Genomic DNA, 18,312 nt, shown 5'->3' on the forward strand with positions numbered 1-18,312 from the left:
AAACTCATCCCAACCTCAAGACAACCCCACCAGGTGGTGCTCATCTCTCCCACTTCTCAGGGGAGGAAACAGAGACATGGGCAAGTCACGAGGACAGTCAGATTCTCCAGCCCGTGCTCCTAACCACCAGGCTGAGCTTGGTTGTTGAAGCCCAGATTTTCTTGTCACATCAGATATCAGCTGGCAAAATGACCATCTCCAGCTGGACATCAGAACAAAAGTGCATTTCCATGCAAAATTGAGGAGGAGGCAAAATACCTTTGAAAGATACATTATTTTGCAGTGAGAAAAATAATTGCATGTGTTTAGGCTATCAGATGAACAAGATAAACCAACAGGAGCTGTTTTTGTTTGAGAACCAAAACAATTTAATAAAATGGGTTTAGAATTCCATTCCTTTGAGGCCTTGCTTAATCGTTAGAAAAGCAAGCAGAGGAAAGAGGACATCAGTATAAACAGAGAGATCAAAGGGGCCACCTACAATGTGCAATTTAGTTACATAAGGTTGCATTCATAATTAAGAAATGTTGGTTTGTAGTTAGCATGGAAACTTCCAGCAGAAAGTTGTGCTCTGGGAATCGGATGGACCTCGTTGGGATCTCAAGTTTGCAGTTTATTAGCTATGACCCTCTGGACAAGTTGCTTTACTTCCCTGAGGCTCAATTAACTCATTAGTGAAATAGGTTGAGGGCTTTAAAATAGTGTCATATGTGCCAAGCCACTGCATTGTCTGCCACATACTGAGCGCTCAAAAAACGATACAGTTCAGGCTGAGGTCATAGCAAATGTGTCCACAATTAGACTAATGCAGCTGCCCTCATTTCCCTTTTATTCTGAGGAAAATTTTTGCTTTCTTTTATCACCAGGATGTAAGAGTAGACACATCTTAAGATACTTTGATCAAAGGAAACTTTGTTCCCTGGCATTTCTTTTAAGACCATCTGCAATAGGTTAGGGAATTAATAATAAGAGGTTTCTTCTGGTACGGCTGGTGAGTCCAGCCCAGAATCTCTAGAAATTGCCACATTTCCTGCATTGCATGAAATTAACAGGGGGTGACAGTACATAGCCACGCTGGGCTTAGCTGCACACCTGTAGACAAGTCCCCTGGACCAGTCTCTGATGTTAATGGCGCTATGCTTCTGAGTGGTGGCTGATGAAACATCCTGTCCTCTCTGGCCTTTCTCATCATCAACGACCACATCCCTACTCCCTTGGCATGCACCAAGGAGACCTGAAGGAGGTGATGCTTTAGAAAACAGAGCTATCCTCAGAACAAGCCCAGGCATGCATGAGCAAATGAACTCTGGGAATTCAGGATGGACGGAGCCCCACTGGCCAACCAAGGGGCGAGGCTGCCACCCAGGAAGTACACATTCCTTCTACGTGTGATGGTTTTGCCACATGCATACTGTCTTTTACCTCGGCCTCATTCCGTTCAACCACCGACCATGTACAGGAGACAGGATGGTGATCCTTGAGCTCATTAAGAAAAAGAAAAACACATATAAACAAAACCAGGTCGGGACAGTGACTCATTCGTCTAGACACATCCACACCAGCAGTGATGGGAACTCAGAACCAGAAATCAAGTCTTCCTACCAGGAAGCCCTGGGACCTATCTTGAACTGACACCATGTGCCAGCTGAGATTAGGCTGGACTCTGAGTAGCCCAAAGACACAATCGGTACCCCACAATTACCACCAAAAATAAGCAGTGTCAATGTGGCAGTTCAGGGGTGACATGATGGACCCCTGGTCATCAAGAGCCTGTATTTCTACTCCATTACCCTAGATTTACCTAGGTCTCCATTACCCTCCATTACCTAGATCTGTAACTAGGCCTCAGAATCACCTAGTTACAGAGTCCAAAGTTGCTGCTGGACAAGCCATTGCATTAGCATCCCAGGCAGCAGAGAAGCAGAAAGGAGGAGAGGGCTCACCTGTCCCTTTTGAGCCTTCCGGGAAGATTCAACACAATACTTAAACATGATTGAAACGCAGCCTTCATTTTGGAGCCATATGGCCAGGTAAAATTCATGATTATTCCTAGGGAGGGGGCGTGTTGATGGAGGTGACCAGTGGTCTTGGCCATGCTCCCTGCCCTCTTCTGGTTCCAAAGGGTGGGACCAGCCATGTGCTTATCACATTTTCCAGTGCCTTCTGTGTGCCTGGCAGTGCATGCCAGGGCAGGGAACCAAGGAACATCAGCCTGGACCCTCCAGGTTGGGGCGGCTCCTCTCGGTCAGTGCAGAGAGGGTTTGGAGCCCAGGACCTGCTGCTGGGGTGCCATGGAGGATGCTACTGGCAGAGGTGACACAGGAGCCAAGAACAGAGTGACAGTGGGGACTCATCGCGGATTCACCAAGGCACACGCTGCACCATTACTGCCTCACCTCAGTCACCACAGCCTGGAATTGGTCCCTGTCATGTCACTGGTACCATCTGTCAAAGATTTTATGACTCGACTCTCACCTGTCCTCCTTTCACATGACCCAGACCCAGTAGCACAGCAGGGACAACCACAAGCCTAAATCCTGTCTCTGCCTCCCTCCCACCAGCTGAGGGGCTTTAGAGAGGGCCACGAGCCTCTCTGAGCCTCGGTTTTCTGGACGATGCTGACATCACCCTCTGCGAATCTGTCCTGAGGCAACAGGTGTGAATAAAGCTGGGGGAGGAGGAAGGGCTGAGCTGGGCTCACTCCCTTCCTCTCTCCTGCCAATCAAGGGACCCAGCTCAGCTACCAGCTCTCCCTCCGCCCACAGCTTAAAGAACCCATCTCAAAGGAGGGGCAAGGAGCGCCTCACCGAGAATCACCTGGGAATGCTCAACCCACAGATTCCTGGCCTCTCGCCCCCAGGATCTGAGGCGGTGGGGCTGGACCAGCCCAGGAAACTCTCCTCTATTCTCTTCCTTCCAGACTCTCCCACGTCCCTCGCCTGGCTTCACTCTGGAACAGAGGAGAGATTTCACCAAGGAGAGATGTCTCAGGCATGGCAGGAAGAACCGCCCCCCTTGACCATTTGGGTGTTTCTTGCAATGAAATACGAGCTCCCCAGGCACACCGTCTGGCACATGGAGTTAGTGAGTCCTCAGGCCTGGCCGCTTGTCTTTCTTGCTTGAAGGCATTTCTGATGCCAACTGCTTTTTTTCTTTTCTGCTTCTAATGTGTTGCAAGCTTGGACATCAAATAGATGTGTAGGGGATGTGTGTTATCGGTGAGATCTGCATGAAGGCTCCTGGAGACCTCCTGAGGCAGAGAACATGGATTTGTTTATGCTCTTTGGCACATCTTTCAGCTGCCCGGGACGGTTGTCTATTTTTTACATATGCATTCTCACTTATGGTCCAGAGAGCTGCTGGATAGCTGTGGTCCCAATGGGGGTCCAGGCTGTGGCTTTACCAACTTATCTTCCTACATGTGTCCAGCCACGCATGCATGCATTCAACCAATTATTTAATATCAAACTCGGAGTCTCCGGACTTCATTTTGGAATGCAGTATCACTCACTCTGATGAGTGACGGATCATCTCCCCCTAGTGGTAGAGGAGTGTATAGGAAGTAACTGAAAAAGAAACCACAACCCAAAACACTTAACAGAAAAGCCACCGCTGCTGTCAGCATTGACCCTTAGGTCATCTTCTACTAAATTTTCCAAGAAAATGGACAGACCTTCCACAAATTCCAAAGCTGAGCTTCAAATCTCAAAGCCTAGAAAGACATCTGTATTTAAAACAAATAAGAATACCTACTGGCCAGACTGATTTTGATTCCCAGAATGTGTCTTGGATTTAGGAGGCACAGGGTAGGTATGTATGGAAGGAAATGTGCCCAGAGTCTGGGTCTGAGGCCAGGCATGCTGAGACTGGGCAATGCCCAAGCCTTGCAGGGTGGGCAGCAAGCAGAGGCCAAGGCCTGGAGCAGGCTTCTGGACCAGTGGGGGTGAGACCCTTCACCTGGTTGCAGCAGGGTGGGAGGGGAGGCCAGGGCCCTACTTCTGGGTCCTGTCTGGCAGACCATGGAATCCAAGGGCCTCACACCTGTGCTCCTCTGTCATGCTCCCACAGGTCCCCAGGACATGGAGGCTAGTCAGAATGGTCGTCTCTAGGGCTCCCAAAGATGGCTGGAGCAGCTGCCTACCAGGGCTGAGGTACCAGGTTAAGTGAGAGTCACTTTTTGACTATTTTGAGATTTACAGCTTGTAGCCTCAGGGTCCATTTTGCACACAGAAGTGGTTAGGAGTATCCAGCAATCCCAGCCCAATTTAAGAAAGATGTAATTCCTTAACTTCTCACGTTCCACCCAGCCGGGCCAAGGTGGGGCACGTGTCTGCTAACACACTCATGCACGGTCCCCATGCAGCCACCAGCAATGGGACCACGCAGCCCCCATGCTTACGGCTCTGGCCTCACACCCCTCCATTCTGCTATCTTGGGAGAAGAGAAGGGCTGTCAGCTGCTGAATGAAAAAGCTGGCCAGTCCTCTTCTCCCAATCAGAGAGTCTCCTGGGATGGCCCTCCCTTCATCCCAGCAGGCAAACTGGGTGAGGGACAGAGGACAAAGCACACCCCTGGGCCCCTCTTGTTCTCTGATGACAGGACTCTGGGAGTGAGTTCTTCCGAGACTCAGTGCCCAGCATGGCCCATGGGTCACACTCTGCAACTCCTCCCCACGGAGATCCCTAGGGGTCAGCACAGCGGCCAGCTCTCCTGGATGGTCTGCACAAGCCTCCCTCCACCCCACCAAAACCACCAAAATGAACCACACTTGTAGGGGTGTGCAGGAGGGCAGAAGGGCCTGGGGGGGAGCTGGTGGGCTTCCTGCGCCTGGGATCCCATCCCCACAAGAGGGGCCACCTGTAGGATCCAGGCCTCTGCACAGGCACCTAAGACCCGCTACCTACAGCTGGGAGGCGCGACAGGAGGGGGCTGCAAAACTCCTTTGCACATGGGTGTGTGTGTGTGTGTGTGTGTGTGTGTGTATGTGAGAGAGAGAGAGAAAGACACACACACACTCCAACTTATTCCAAAGACTAAGCCCTTTTTTACAGAGGTGTTTTATTTTAGTAACAAAATACCGATTCTTTCAAAAGCATATAAAAATTCACAATATTTGAAGTTAAAGGTAGAGGTTGGCAATTTATCTTCTGACTCATCACTTGGTAACTAAGTCTTCCTTCTTCTTCTGCTGGAGTCCACCCAAGCTGACACCTAAATGGCAAAACCTAGAAAGGAGGAGGCAGGGAGAAGAGGGCGTGGTGAAGGGGACACTGTTGACGCTCAGTGTCAGCGCTGTGCTCATCTGTTAGCGAATGCACTCTGGCTCCAGCTTCCCTCCCTCTGAAAACCCTTCGGATTAAAGCAAGGCTGCAGTCTTGGACACAGTGCCAGGCTTGGGGAGGGCAAATTCCCTCAGTTCTGAGCAGGGCTGTGCAAGCAGCCTCTGTGTCACTGATTCGTCACCTTTGGAGACGTCGGTGGGAGGGAAGAGGCTTCCTGATCTCTCACACCTAGTCTTGCCACCCTCAGCTTAACTCATATAAGGATGACTCTGTCTGGAATATGAACCCAACCAATAACATTTCAGCTAAAACTGCCTTCCCTCACCCTTTTCAACCTGTGAGTGTGTCTTCTTTCCTGGCCCTGGTACCTGCTCCAGAGTTTCAGAGTCCTGAGGCTCCTCCCACTAAGAATCACTGCAGCTTTAGAGGAGAAGAATCCTCTGTGCACTGTGGCTCAGCAGCAGAGGGACCCAGCGGACCCAGCGTCAGCCTCTGCACGCTGTCCCTCAGGGAGCAGGTCTACTCTAGGACAGGGGCTGCATGCCGTCACACGGTCCTTCAGACCCAGGGATGTGGCTTCTCGCCAGGATCACACCCACTGATTGGCCTCCCCAACCCACTGGATATTTTGCATTTGCAGAGCCCAAGTACCTTCCGTTTCCCTTCAGTTAGCTTTCTTCTCTGATTGCTTCTTCTTTTCAGCCTCTAGACTTTGCTGTTTGGCTTCCAGTCTTTTCCTTTGGTATATTTTCACTCCCGCAAATGCCAGGCAGAGAATCAGTGTCTTTGCTGCCAAGATATACAGCAGCAGGGGCACGTGTTCAAGAACCTTAATGAAGAAAGAAACCATTCTAATTGTTCCATCAGTGATATGCACGGTTGTGTTTCTTTGGTCAACAAGTACTTACTCAGCACCTATTATGTCATGAGCATGAAGCTAGGTGCTGGGGACCAAGCAGACATGGTCCCTGTCTCTGTTGGCTCTGCCCTGCATCATTCTCTTCTCATACATAAGAACTCTAGTCTTTTCGATTTCATGGGATTTGCTGATCACCCAGGCTCCTACTTATGAGGCAGAGCTTGGCCCAATAAAAGGAGCCGGAGGCTGAAAGCCTGGGTCAGTCACAGGACCTGCCTGAGTTTCTGCGTCTTCACCTGCAGAGTGAGCTGGACCAGTCCTTCCTCTGGATTCTCCAGCTTTGGTACACTACGATTTCCTCTTGATTTGGGGGACTCATGAACACTAGTACTTAAGGGTAAAACAAAGTACAGTAAACTCAAAATATTAAACTTATTATGTTTTGTTGAATAATCATTACTTTCTAGGACTAGGCAGAATTTAGCCCAATGAAATCATTAGGTTAAATTGCCAAACACCACTGATTATATGTAATACCAGTAAGATGAGTTCAGCTACAGGGAGTAGTGAGCCTCCCTCTAATAGTTTACCTGAGGTGGATCCAAAACCAGTGGGTAAAAACCACCCTTGGGCCTGACTCCTTCTCAGGAGCCGGAGTCGGAACAGAGCGTTGCAACCCCTTGGTCATCTCCCTCCCTCTGACTGCAGACTTCCAATGAAATGGAATGAATGAAATGGAAATTATCTCAGCTGTCTATGATTCGGCTGTGTATTTCAGGGTTAGAAGATGTAGCATCACCTGCCATTGAGCAAGGACTCCCTGGGCCCCAAGAGCCTCCCAGGGACTTTTTCTTTCATCCTCACTATAGCCTCATGGGGAACACAGACGGTCCTGAGCCAAGAGCTGGACAACAGCGTGGGAATTCAGTGAGGAAGGGCCCGCTCCGACTGCTCCGAACCTCATCCCCGCACTCCCTGGTTCTCCAGAGCACGCTCTCCCCACGTCCATCAACTTCATAACTAAATTATGCGAATCAACACTGGCTTGGCTACCATATTTACAAAAGGCAACTGGGCTCCACAGCCCTGAGGTTATTTAACCAGCCATGTATGGACCTGAGGAAGGTCGCAATGGCACAGAAGAAGAACATAACGGATTTCATGGGGGCAGGGAGAACCCAAACACTCAATAAGGAAAACTCAGTAAATAAGACTTCAGCCACTAAATCCTTTAACAGTAAAGAAGACGCAACACGTGCACTTTTGAACAACGACTCTGACAACAGCATAGAACACTAGGGTGAGGGAAGTGCAGTTTCTCTTCCATTCACCTTGGGAAACATCAACAGCTTGAAATGGTGATTGGCTACCAGGCCTTCCTCCCTCAGCCCCAGGGCTAGCCCTGGAAGGTTCACCTGCTGAGTGAAGATCTGACTCCATGTATAGAACCCAGCTGGAGGAGAAGGTTTAATGTTGTGATATGAGGCTTTTGTGTTTGTTAGAATGTTCTAGGCTGTCTGAGGCACGACTCGTGCTGTTCCTCGCATCCAGGTTTCCACATCTCTGTGGATGAGCCCCTGGAGTCCATGTGACAACCCATGGGTCTCTGTGACCTGAATCCAAAACCCAGCTCCAGCAGAGGTTAGAAAGCCCACGAGGGGGAAATGCCAACTAAAGGACCAGGTAAGTGGTTTCAGTATTTACTTTCTTTTTGTGGGGTGTAGAGAGGAGGGGTCAAGGGGCAGAAGTTGCAGGCCTGAGAGGGAAACAGGGTGAGGGCCGCAAAGATCAAGGACACTAAGGGCTAAAGCAAGGGCTCCAGGCCCCCTTTCCTGCCCCAACCCAGACACTAAGCTTCAACTGAGTTCAATCTCCTCTTCTGGTTTCTTTCCAACAAACCGCTTTCATCTCTCAAAACATGCAGACCTTCTACGGGGAAAACGGCTCTTGTTGGTGTGGCCTGGATCAACGTTAATTTTTAAAAACAAAGCCCCATACCTGTGACATAGGAATAGTTAACTTTTTAAACAGCGAGGCCACACGTGCTACTATTATGCAGGCAGTGTAGACTGCTGCTGCCAGCCAAGGCCCACGGAGCCAGTAAGGAAGACCGCAGTGTACTGGGGTTGCAGAATCCCGTCACCTCCCTGGGCTCTCTGCAATCCGGGTTTGAGGAGAGTCACACTAGGAGGAAGGGGCCTGTTTGAAACTCGTGGCTGCTCTCTGGGGGCCCTTATGCTTGAGACTGCCTGGAGCTGGGAAGGCGGGGAAGATTCTACTCCTGACACAGGAAAGGACTCCCCTCGTCGCAGGCAGGATTGGCCTTGGTGGCCACGAGGGTTGATGTCACTTCATAACTAAGGAGAAAAGCTCCATGCTGTTGCCTTAGACTCTCAATATCAGCATCACCTGGGAACTTGCTAAATGCAAACTCTCAGGCCCATCCAGACCTACCCAATCAGAAGCCCCTGGGGTCGGAGGGGACAATCCTGCAGTTTCAAGGTGGTTGAGATGTGGGGACGTGGAGCCCCATGCCGTGCAGCATTAACCACGACTCTTTGACTCTCTTCCTGTTGACTCAGCCACTGCAGAGGGTGAGCTCACCATGCTCTCTGCTTCTACCCTTTCCCATCATCCTTTACTGCATCGACTTTCCTTCCTCCCCCTCCACTGGGAGCTCCAGCTAAGCATGCTAAACAAACCCTCCTGCACCTTCAACCAGGCTCTCCCTGGACAAGAGGCCCTCAGCAGGCCTGCAGGCCACCGCCCACCCCCTGCCCCACATTGCTGGGGGAACCGGGGGCCTGTATTCTCCTGGCTCCCTGATCCTGCTTCCAGACCTTTCTAGTTCTCCTTGCCACTGGATATTCTGAACACAGAAGTGCTTATAATAAATGAAAAGCTACATACCATAAGATCCTACATTTGAAAATACACACCACACTTAATATAAGGGAAGAAAATACTGCAAAAAAAAAAATACACCAAAATTGTTAAGAGTAGCCACGTCTGGATAATGAGATGATGCATGATTTTTATTTGACTTTATCCTGCTACATTAAACATTTATTTTAGCGGCTGCTTTCTTAACCTCCTCCTCACCTTCCTGGCTTCAGGGGTGTAAACTGGTATTTTCCTTTCCCTCTGTGACACTGCTGTTGCCCACTGCCCACTGATGCAGACAGCCAGCAGGCCACCCTCTGGTTGTCCTTGAACTTCTGCTCCCACCAGCTAACCTAACATTTTATAGGGGTCAGTTGTGTTTACTCCCAGCCTGTTCAAGCTGCTACAGTAGGTAATTTATTTATGACTTATAAAGAGGATTGTCCCCAGGAAAACTAAGTCAAATGCTTTGAAAGACTCAAGTTTGACTAGGGGGAAAAAAAAAAATGCTGTTGCAAGATTAGGGAAGAGGATTACAAAACATGGAACAATTTTGTATGTGGATTGCTCCATAAGATTTTAATCCACTGTCTTAGGACAATTTGGGCTATTATAACAAAGTCCCATAGCTGGCTATAAACAGTGGATTCATTTCTCAGTGTTCTGGAGGATGGAAGTCTAAGATTTGGCATTGCTGGGCCCGGATGAGGGTCCCCTTCCGGGTTGCAGACTACAGACTCTTGTATCCTCACATGGCAGAAAGAGGGCGAGAGGGGAGCTCTCTGGGAACCCTTTCCTGAGAGCACTGACCCCATCCATGATGGCTCTACCCACTGACCTAACAGCACCCTCCCCCAGGCCCCACCTCCTAGTACCGTAAAATTGGGATTAGAGTTGCAACTAATAAGCCTGGGGACACAAACGTCCAGCCCAGCCCATCTACTTTAAAGACACCAAAATGTGAAGTTGTGGGCAAAGCTTTAAGGCATGGTTTTGCAAGAAAAGTGAGGCAGACCTGAAGTCAGTGGATTAAAAGAAAGGCTGGCCTTCCTTCAGAGGTTGGGAATAATGTATATTTATGTTTTAACTTAAAGCATTAAGTATGACTATGCTCTCTCTTTTGGCTACATTAATATTTTTTTTTTTTTAAAGAGAGAGGAGAGAGAGAGAGAGAGAGAGAGAGAGAGAATTTTTAATATTTATTTTTTAGTTTTCAGTGGACACAACATCTTTGTTTGTATGTGGTGCTGAGGATCGAATGCACGCATGCCAGGCGAGCGCGCTACTGCTTGAGCCACATCCCCAGCCCATACATTAATCTTTTTAAAAAATATTTTTAGTTATAGATGGGCATAATACCTTTATTTTGTTTATTTACTTTTATGGGGTGCTGGAGATCTAACCCTGTGCCTCACACATGCTAGGCAAGTGCCCTACCACTGAGTTACAGCCCCAGCACCTACATTAATCTACTTCTACAGAACTGTTACTCTTTATTTTTACAGTTAGGAGTGCCATGGTTTGGTTGTGACTGTCCTCCATAGGTCCCTGTGTTTAAGGCTTGGTTCCCAGGGTGGTACAGTTGGGAGGTGTCATGGCCCTTTGGGAGGTGGGGACTAGTGGGAGGTCTTTAGGTCATTAGGGGCGTTTCCTAGGTGGAAGCCTAGTCTCTTCCTCTTTTTTGTTTCTTTTCTCCACTGTGTGCTCCCACCATTGCCATCCAGCACCCCTACCACAGGCCCAAAAAATGGGGCCACCCAATTTTGGACTGGAATGAGCTTAATAAACCTTTTTTCTTATGTCAATTATCTCAGGTATTTAGTTATAGTGAGTAAAAGCCAACTAATACAAGAAGAAAAGAAAAGGGAGAAAAAAAAAAAGCATATCATAAATGTTTAAAACTGTCTCACCTTCAAGTTCATGGTGGGCCAACTCTGAGTTCACTCCTGATCAGTGTAGTTCCCCCAGACAAGTGCATGAGAGGGGGCTGAAAGGTCAAGTCCTGGGAGTTCAAAGGTCTGATCTGGCAGGGAAGAAAAGAAACAGATCAACTTGAAGTTTCCAGGGCAGACCACTTAAGGAAGATGGGCCTCTTATGTGGAGGGTCATGTGAGCAAATAGAGTAAGCTGTGCAGAGGCAGGTTAAGTGTCCTGAACAAGGTCACCCAGAGCCTGTTGGAAGCAGAAGGGCGACATGAGGGCTAAGCCAGGCCTGGTTCTTCCTGAGCAATACTCTCCTCAGCAGCTCTCCACAGCTCCCAACAGAAGAGGCAGCGTGGCCCCTGAGGGACATGAGCCCCGACTCATTCACCTGTAGACCTAAGAGCCTGCACCCCAGAGCTGTCCTTCCACCCCATTCCTGCCCTGAACACAAGCTGGGGATGGATTCCTTTGTTCTCAGGTCCTCTGAGCACTAACTGAGCTCATCTTGGTTTTCAAAGAATTATTGGAGGGAAGGGAATAAATGATAGAGAAAAAATTGCCTGAGAAAGCAATTCGTATAGAAAATTCCCTGTCAGGCATGAGGGAGACTCGCTGGAAGGGGAAGCTGGAGGTGACAAGGAGGGACACTGGACTTGTGCTGGGCCCTCAGAGGCCACTATTCTTAGAATACACATACCCCAAGAGCCAGAAGACGTAAGCTCTGGATAAAGACCCTACACTCTGGGGCCTCGGGGGCATCTATAAGCGAAAAAAGGAAGTGCCAACCAGAGGATCTCTTGAGTCCCTTCTTTTTCTGAAATTTGATGACTTCCTGCATAATAACGACAGCTTAACTTTGGTGTGCCAGGCTGTTAAATCACTTAGATGAAGTCGTTCATGTAGGGTTTGTAAGTGCCCGATGAGGTGCAGTTCATTATCTCCACTTTACAGACAACGAAACAAAGCTCAAGAAACACATCCAAGGTTCCCGGGTGGGCCTAAGACTTGAACCCGTCAGGTCTGGCTCCAGAGCCTCCACCTGCTATCCTGAGGCTCTGCGCTCAAAAACCATGGGGACACTTTTTGTCCTGATTGTTTGTTTGTTTGTTTTTTGCCATGCTGGGGATGGATCCTGGGCCTTCAGCAAGCTAGACCGGCGTTCTACACTAAGCCACACCCCCAGATCTACAGGGACACTTTTCTTTAAATGTACTGACAAAAAGAATGAAGAAAAGCAACAGAAAATTTCACGGGCCTTCAGAAGGGAGAGAAGACAAACCTCGGGGAAGATGCTTTAAAAAGTTCATACCTCATCTTTCCAAGGTTATAGTGCTTGAAAAACCAGCTAGTTGTTGGCACAAGATAAGCAAGTTTTTCCCGTGACTTGCAAAGTCAGATAAGCTAACAATAGGAATTTCAACCCTACCTGTTTAAAGGTAACGATATGATGGAAGGTGTTCATTACCTTCATGTGGAAACCACTCACTTGCCTCTAAGTAGCAGCAGACTTTGACTGCCCTGGAGAAATGTGTTCCTAGGTTATAAACTGCTGTTAGAATTTTCATTCTGAGCAATCTCTGGTCATCTTAGGGATTAGCCGTATTGTGTACTAAAGCAAATATTTCAAGTTCTTTTAAATTTTATTTTTAAATTTTAAATTTTTATTTTAAATTAAATTTTTAAAGTTCCTGCTTGATGGGAGTTGTGTACAAACACAATACAGTAATGTAGCTGTTTCACACAAATTGCCACACTCCATGAATTGATGTATGCAGTGTATCAACTCCTAAGGTCAAGGGCAATAAATAGATCCCTAAAGCTTTCAGGAGGAAATAAATGAAAAAGAACCTTTGGTGTTCTGGCCTTCTGGTGAACATGTGTTATATTTACTAGCAGACTGACCTTGGACAAGACACTCAGCCTCTCTAAGCCTAGACTTCCTCATCTGTAAATTCTCCTTCAGAAATTGCACTGTAAACACTAAACACCAAGCTCAACATGTAGAAAGCACTAAATCAATGTCAACCATTATTGCTATGATAAATCTCTCCCACTAATGGATATCAAGCTGAAGATGCAAATAAGTGGCATCGAGGGTAAAATGCAGCCACTGCAGGACAGCAGGGCTTGGAATAAAGAACAATAATGAGGACAAGGAGAACTAGAGTTCTGGACTCAATTCCTGGGGGCAAGGCATATGACCTGGGGTAAGTCATTAACCTTCTGAAAAAGGTTAAAAAAAAAAAAATTAACCAAAGAGTTCTCATTTGCAAAGTCAGAACCCAAAGAATGATTCCGTAATTCTGGAACTCACAATTCACCATCCTCTCTGATATCAAGTACTTAACTGCAAAAATATACTGGCAGCTGCCTCAACTTTCTACACTGATAAGATTCAAGCTCTTTAAGAAAGAAACAGCCAGGCACGGTGGCTCACGTCTGTAATCGCAGCAGTTTGGGAGGCTGAGGCAGGAAGATTGCAAGTTCAAAGTCAGCCTCAATTTAAGGAGACCCTAAAGCAACTTAGTGAGACCTTGTCTCTAAATAAAATATTAAAAGGGGGATGGGGATGTAGCTCAGTGGCTAAGCACCCCTGGGTTCAATCCTGGGTACCAAAAAAAGAAAGAAACAAAGAAACAAAGTCGATTTGCATTACTAGTGGGAGGGGTAAGGTAAGAGTGGAGGAAAAGAGGGTACAGCACCCACATCAGTCCTCCTGCCCAGTCCCACCTATTGACTCTGAAACACTAGTTTCCCCACCTCTCTTAAATGACATGCCCAGTAGCCATTTTCATAGCACTTTGCAGGCCTTCTGCAAATGAGAACGACTAAGAAAGCTAAAAATATTAGCCACAGGTTTGCTCCAATATCATATGTGCACCTGATTCAATATTAGAAACAAGGGGCAGTGGCATCTGCCGGCTGGACTGCAAAATGCCACGAAAACAGGGGCAGTTTTGTGGGGCCTAAAATCTATGGTGTGCAAGGAATTTGACACCTCCACCAGTCAGCTTAAAACTCAAAAATAACAAACGGCTTAGATATTTCCATTTTCTTTCTGTAAAAGCATCCTTATTTTTTCTTGGGCCAGGTTTCTTCTAGAAACAAATGAAAAACTATTCACTCATTTTTCCTAGGCCAATTAAAACAGTGTAGACAATGTCTTGTTCACGAGCTCCCTTTTCTGGGCAGCACCCCTAATACGCTCAAGGGCCAGTTTATTTCTCCATGTGTAAATGGCTCCGCTGACCACTCAGCAGTGCCCTTTAACTTCTGAAGTTGTCCCCTTCCCCAGTTTCTGTCACTTTCGCCCTAGCTCTTCACCCAGTCACTTGAAGTAAGAGGAGGTCTGGAGAAGGCCCTCTCTCCTCGGTACAGGGGCCTGACCTCAGGAAACCAGACCCAGTAGGGTGCTCAGACTCCACATGTTGTTTTGGGGATCCGCTGAGGAACGAGGGCGGGGGTCTGCACCTCTACTTTCCCGAACCCCACGCTCTAGCGGGAGAGGTTGGTGCCTGTAACTCCGGGGCAAGATTGGGAGAGTAAGAGGACCCTCAGGGCATCAGCTCCTCCTCAGGAACTCGGAGGTCAAAGCTAAGTCCTTTCTCCACGCCCCTGGTCCACTAGGACCCGGGGATAAGGGCCAAGGGCTGTCATCGCTTCCCCCTCCCTTGCACAGAACAGCCGTCCCCAGATCTCCGGAGCGCAACGCCCTCTGACCAAACCAACTCTGGGCCTGCGGGACCGCGTGCCAGCCTAAACACGCAATCCGCGCTGGGCGGGTGGGGACAGGGCTGCTGTCACCCTCCTGGTCCCCAGCCGGGGAGCGGGCGCAGGCGTTTATCCGGAGACAAACGCAAACGCAGAGCTGGCCGCCAGATCCCGGGTCCCCAAAGAGGAACTTGCAGCTACCCCGGATGTCACGCACTTACAGTTCGCGGCGGCGGAGTCCCCAGCCCCTGGCTGGACACAAACCGGGACTCGCGCGACCCAGCCCGGGAAACTACACGTCCCGAAACGCACCGCTCCGCGCAGGCGCAGTGGGCCCGAGATGACCTGGCGCCGCGCGCTCCGTGCGCAGGCGCAGCGGGTCTCCGTCGGGTTGCGGCAGTTTGGATACTGGAAGGGTGACCTCATTGGTAGCAAGGGCCTCCGGTTTTTCTAGGCCAAGGTTGGGGCCTAGGGAAAAAGATGGCTCGGAGGAGCCTGACTTGCTAACACTCCTTTCTCTGCCATTGAGTAGCGCCTTCTGTTTACCTTTGCCAACTCTTAACCCTAGACTCCTGCCTCAGTTGCAAGTCTGTTACAGAAAACGGGTATTTTGTGTGTAGCGGAATCTGTAACTGTAAGGGGCAGGTCTTGTCGTTGGTGCTGTGGTTTGAATATGGTTTGTCCCCACGACAGCTTGCCTTGGGGCTGTCCCAGTGTGTTGGGAGTGGTGAGATGTTTTAAGAGGCCCTTGGGTCATGAGGAATCCGCCCTCATGAGGGGATTGATGCCATCTGCGGCAGTGAGTTTGTTCTAGCTCAGATGGGACCGAATTAGCTACCCAGGGCGCAGGTAAGGAGGTCGCCTCTGGTGTTGGGCAGCTCCTATGGGGCTATTTCACTTTCTGCCGAGTTGGGAGTTGAAGCCGCATGCAGCCCTCCCGGAAGCTGCCCAGATGCGGGTGCCAGGCTTTGGGACTTCTATTATGGTTTGGATCCGACTTTCCCCCCAGAGGCTCATGTGTTGAAGGCATGATCCCCCAATGCAGCAGTGTCCTGAGGTGGGGCTTTGGGGAAGTGACTGGATCATGAGGGCTCTGACCTCATCAATGGTTTTATCCATTGATAATTGAATAGACCAATAAGAGGTGGTGAGGGGAGTGGGTCCTTGGGGTCATTGTCTTGGGGACTTTTTCTTATCCCTGGCCCCTTCCCCCCCCCCTTCTGCCTGCCAGTAGTTGACATCTTTACTGCACCACGCCCTTATGCCATGATCAGGCCCACAGCAATGGAGCCTGCTCCCCACGGACTGAACCCTCTGAAACCGTGAGCCATCATAAATCTCTCCTCCTCTAAGTTGTGTGTGTCAGGTATTTTGAAAATGCACAGCGTCCCAGCTTCCAGAACCATAAGCCAAAATAATGCCCAGTCTCAGATATTCTGTGATAGCAACAGAAAACAGATTAAGGCAGTTTATGCAAGGAGTTATATAACCACACTTCGAATAAGAGCTCTTTTTTTTTTTTTTAACTTCATACCTTAAGAGTTGAGTTCCTACTGGATCCTTGTGCCCTGGCTGAGGAGGGGGAAGGAGATGAGGCCTGAAGCCCCACACAGTTCTCTCTTGCCCTTTACTTCCTACTCAGCTGCACTGAGAAGGGAGACATGAACCCAAGTTAGGACTACCCTCCTGCCCTGCTTGGGCTTTGTCCTCTGGGCTTTGTTGGATTGTTGTGGATTCATCTCCTATGAACTGTCTGACTCCCTCTCTCCTGGGTGCTCCTGCAGCTCAGGGAGTCTCGTTCATCTCTAAACTCCTGTTTAGAGGAGCTGAGGCAGTAACCCAAGTGGAAACATTGCCCAGTGGAATTGGTGAATGGCAGCATCTCATCTCAGAGCACCGCAGATTCCTCACCTGCAAATGGAGCAGCCTGGCAAGAACAAAACCATCTCCAAGGTACCTTCCAGGTTTGACTTCCTAAAACATCACAGGTGCAAAATATTTATTTTCTTTTAAATTGAGAGATAAAATTGTACATATGTGTCATGTATAACAATGTTTAAAAGTATATGCACATTGTGGAATGACTAAATCGAGCCAATTACCATATGCATTATCTCACATGCTTATCATTTCTATCGTGAGAACAGACACTTAAGGTTTACTCAGTATGTTTATTAACTGCTGTCCCCAGGCTATGCAGTAGATTCTTGAACATATTCCACCTATTTACCTGAAATTGTGTATCCTTTGACCAGCAGTCAAAGCAGTCACCATCCGGCTGTGCATGTTGAACCTGACATTGGCAACTTGCCCTCTTCCTGTACCTTTAGTCTCTTCAAACATAAGTTGAAAATAAGTGATTATAAGTAAAAGAAAATAAAAATCAAGTAAGCATAAGGTTGTTTATGAAGACATGTCAACTTTTTATTATTTTTTCCTTAAGTAATGAGAACTTTTAAAAGTTTGTTTTCTGCAAAACATTAACTATTAGTTTAAAAATGTATCTCTGTTGAGCTATAAGTTTCCTAAGTGTTTGACTTCTCTGGTATGGTTTGTTTGCCCTTTGCAATGTTTGTTCTGTCTTCAGACTTCCAACAAGTCAAATACTAGGATAACCATAAATGTAAAGTAACCTCCTGGTTCTGTTTATTCATCCCTTCAGACTCAGCACTCATAAATTAATAAGTGAGTGTTCCTATGTCAGTCCAGTCAGCAAGTGATCAATTTTGAACCTTGGCTTCTGAATAATACATCTGGGGTATTTATCAATTGAATTTTTCACATCCAGCCTAATATTTCATGAGAAAGAAGGTTTAATGATTTCTAACTCTCTTTTCTATTCCCACTGCCCCTGTCCAGGTCCTTGGCTTGAAATTTGGCTTTATTCTTACTATTGACATTGATTTAAATGACATTTATATTGCATAGAAAATGCTCAAAATGTCACTCCAATAGGCAAGCATAAGTCACTGAGATTGAAATGTCTTCCATCTCAGTTGGCCAGCACATCACCTCCATGAAAGGTCTCAACAGGGAGAGGAACTCGATCTCTTTATACAATGACAATCTGGATCTGCTTGGGAGCGCAGGCACCTCCTCACACCTGGATGTCAGAGGTTGGCTTTGTCTCTTTCTGCCTTATCAAGGAGACATTTTGAACCCCGCTGCACCCACGTTCTCATGGATGGTGGCCTTTGATTCCTCTGGATGCAGAATTTGACTCTTGTACTTTTCCTGCCAGTCCTCCACAATGTACTGGTGGTAGGGGTCCTGGGAGTGCTCTCGCCTCTTGGATTTCACAGTGCTCACCAGGATGGCCACAACGATGAAGGAGAACATTCCTATCATCACCATGAGGTACAGGATGACATAGTAGAAGTTCTCAGCATCCACCTTGGCCTGGAGTGCCGCCTGCTCCTCTGTGGTGTTCCTGCGCCAGTTGTCCATGTATGTGATAAAAATCCTTCGGAAGACATCTTCCAGCGTCTGGGTCAAATTGAGTAACGAAGGCATGCTTCCCTCCTGCTGTGATTTAAATAATAAAATAGATGAACGAGGTTGAGGAAACAGATCCTTTCAGCATTTTCGAGAGGAGGGAGGGATACAGAGGGAGAGTGATATTTTCTCCTCCTCTTTTTTCTTTTTTTTTGTTTT

At 48.0% G+C, this 18,312-nt stretch overlaps 2 protein-coding genes across 2 annotated transcripts; both read right to left on the bottom strand.

Annotated features, from left to right (window-relative positions):
* Positions 1–5,038: 5,038 nt before the first annotated feature.
* On the bottom strand, positions 5,039–14,987 carry Smim11 (small integral membrane protein 11). Its single transcript, XM_027929144.2, has 4 exons — positions 14,880–14,987; positions 10,935–11,047; positions 5,934–6,111; positions 5,039–5,225 (listed from the first exon to the last, which is right to left on the bottom strand). Exons 2-3 carry the CDS (start codon positions 10,944–10,946, stop codon positions 5,947–5,949), a joined length of 177 nt encoding a protein of 58 aa, XP_027784945.1. The 5' UTR covers positions 10,947–11,047; positions 14,880–14,987; the 3' UTR covers positions 5,039–5,225; positions 5,934–5,946.
* Positions 14,988–17,104: 2,117 nt separating this feature from the next.
* Kcne2 (potassium voltage-gated channel subfamily E regulatory subunit 2) lies at positions 17,105–18,178 on the bottom strand. The gene has a single exon (XM_027929146.3). It carries the CDS (start codon positions 18,169–18,171, stop codon positions 17,800–17,802), a length of 372 nt encoding a protein of 123 aa, XP_027784947.2. The 5' UTR covers positions 18,172–18,178; the 3' UTR covers positions 17,105–17,799.
* Positions 18,179–18,312: the final 134 nt, after the last annotated feature.

This window comes from Marmota flaviventris, chromosome 8 (assembly GCF_047511675.1).
Source record: "Marmota flaviventris isolate mMarFla1 chromosome 8, mMarFla1.hap1, whole genome shotgun sequence".
In the NCBI taxonomy this organism is placed as follows: Eukaryota; Metazoa; Chordata; class Mammalia; order Rodentia; family Sciuridae; genus Marmota; species Marmota flaviventris.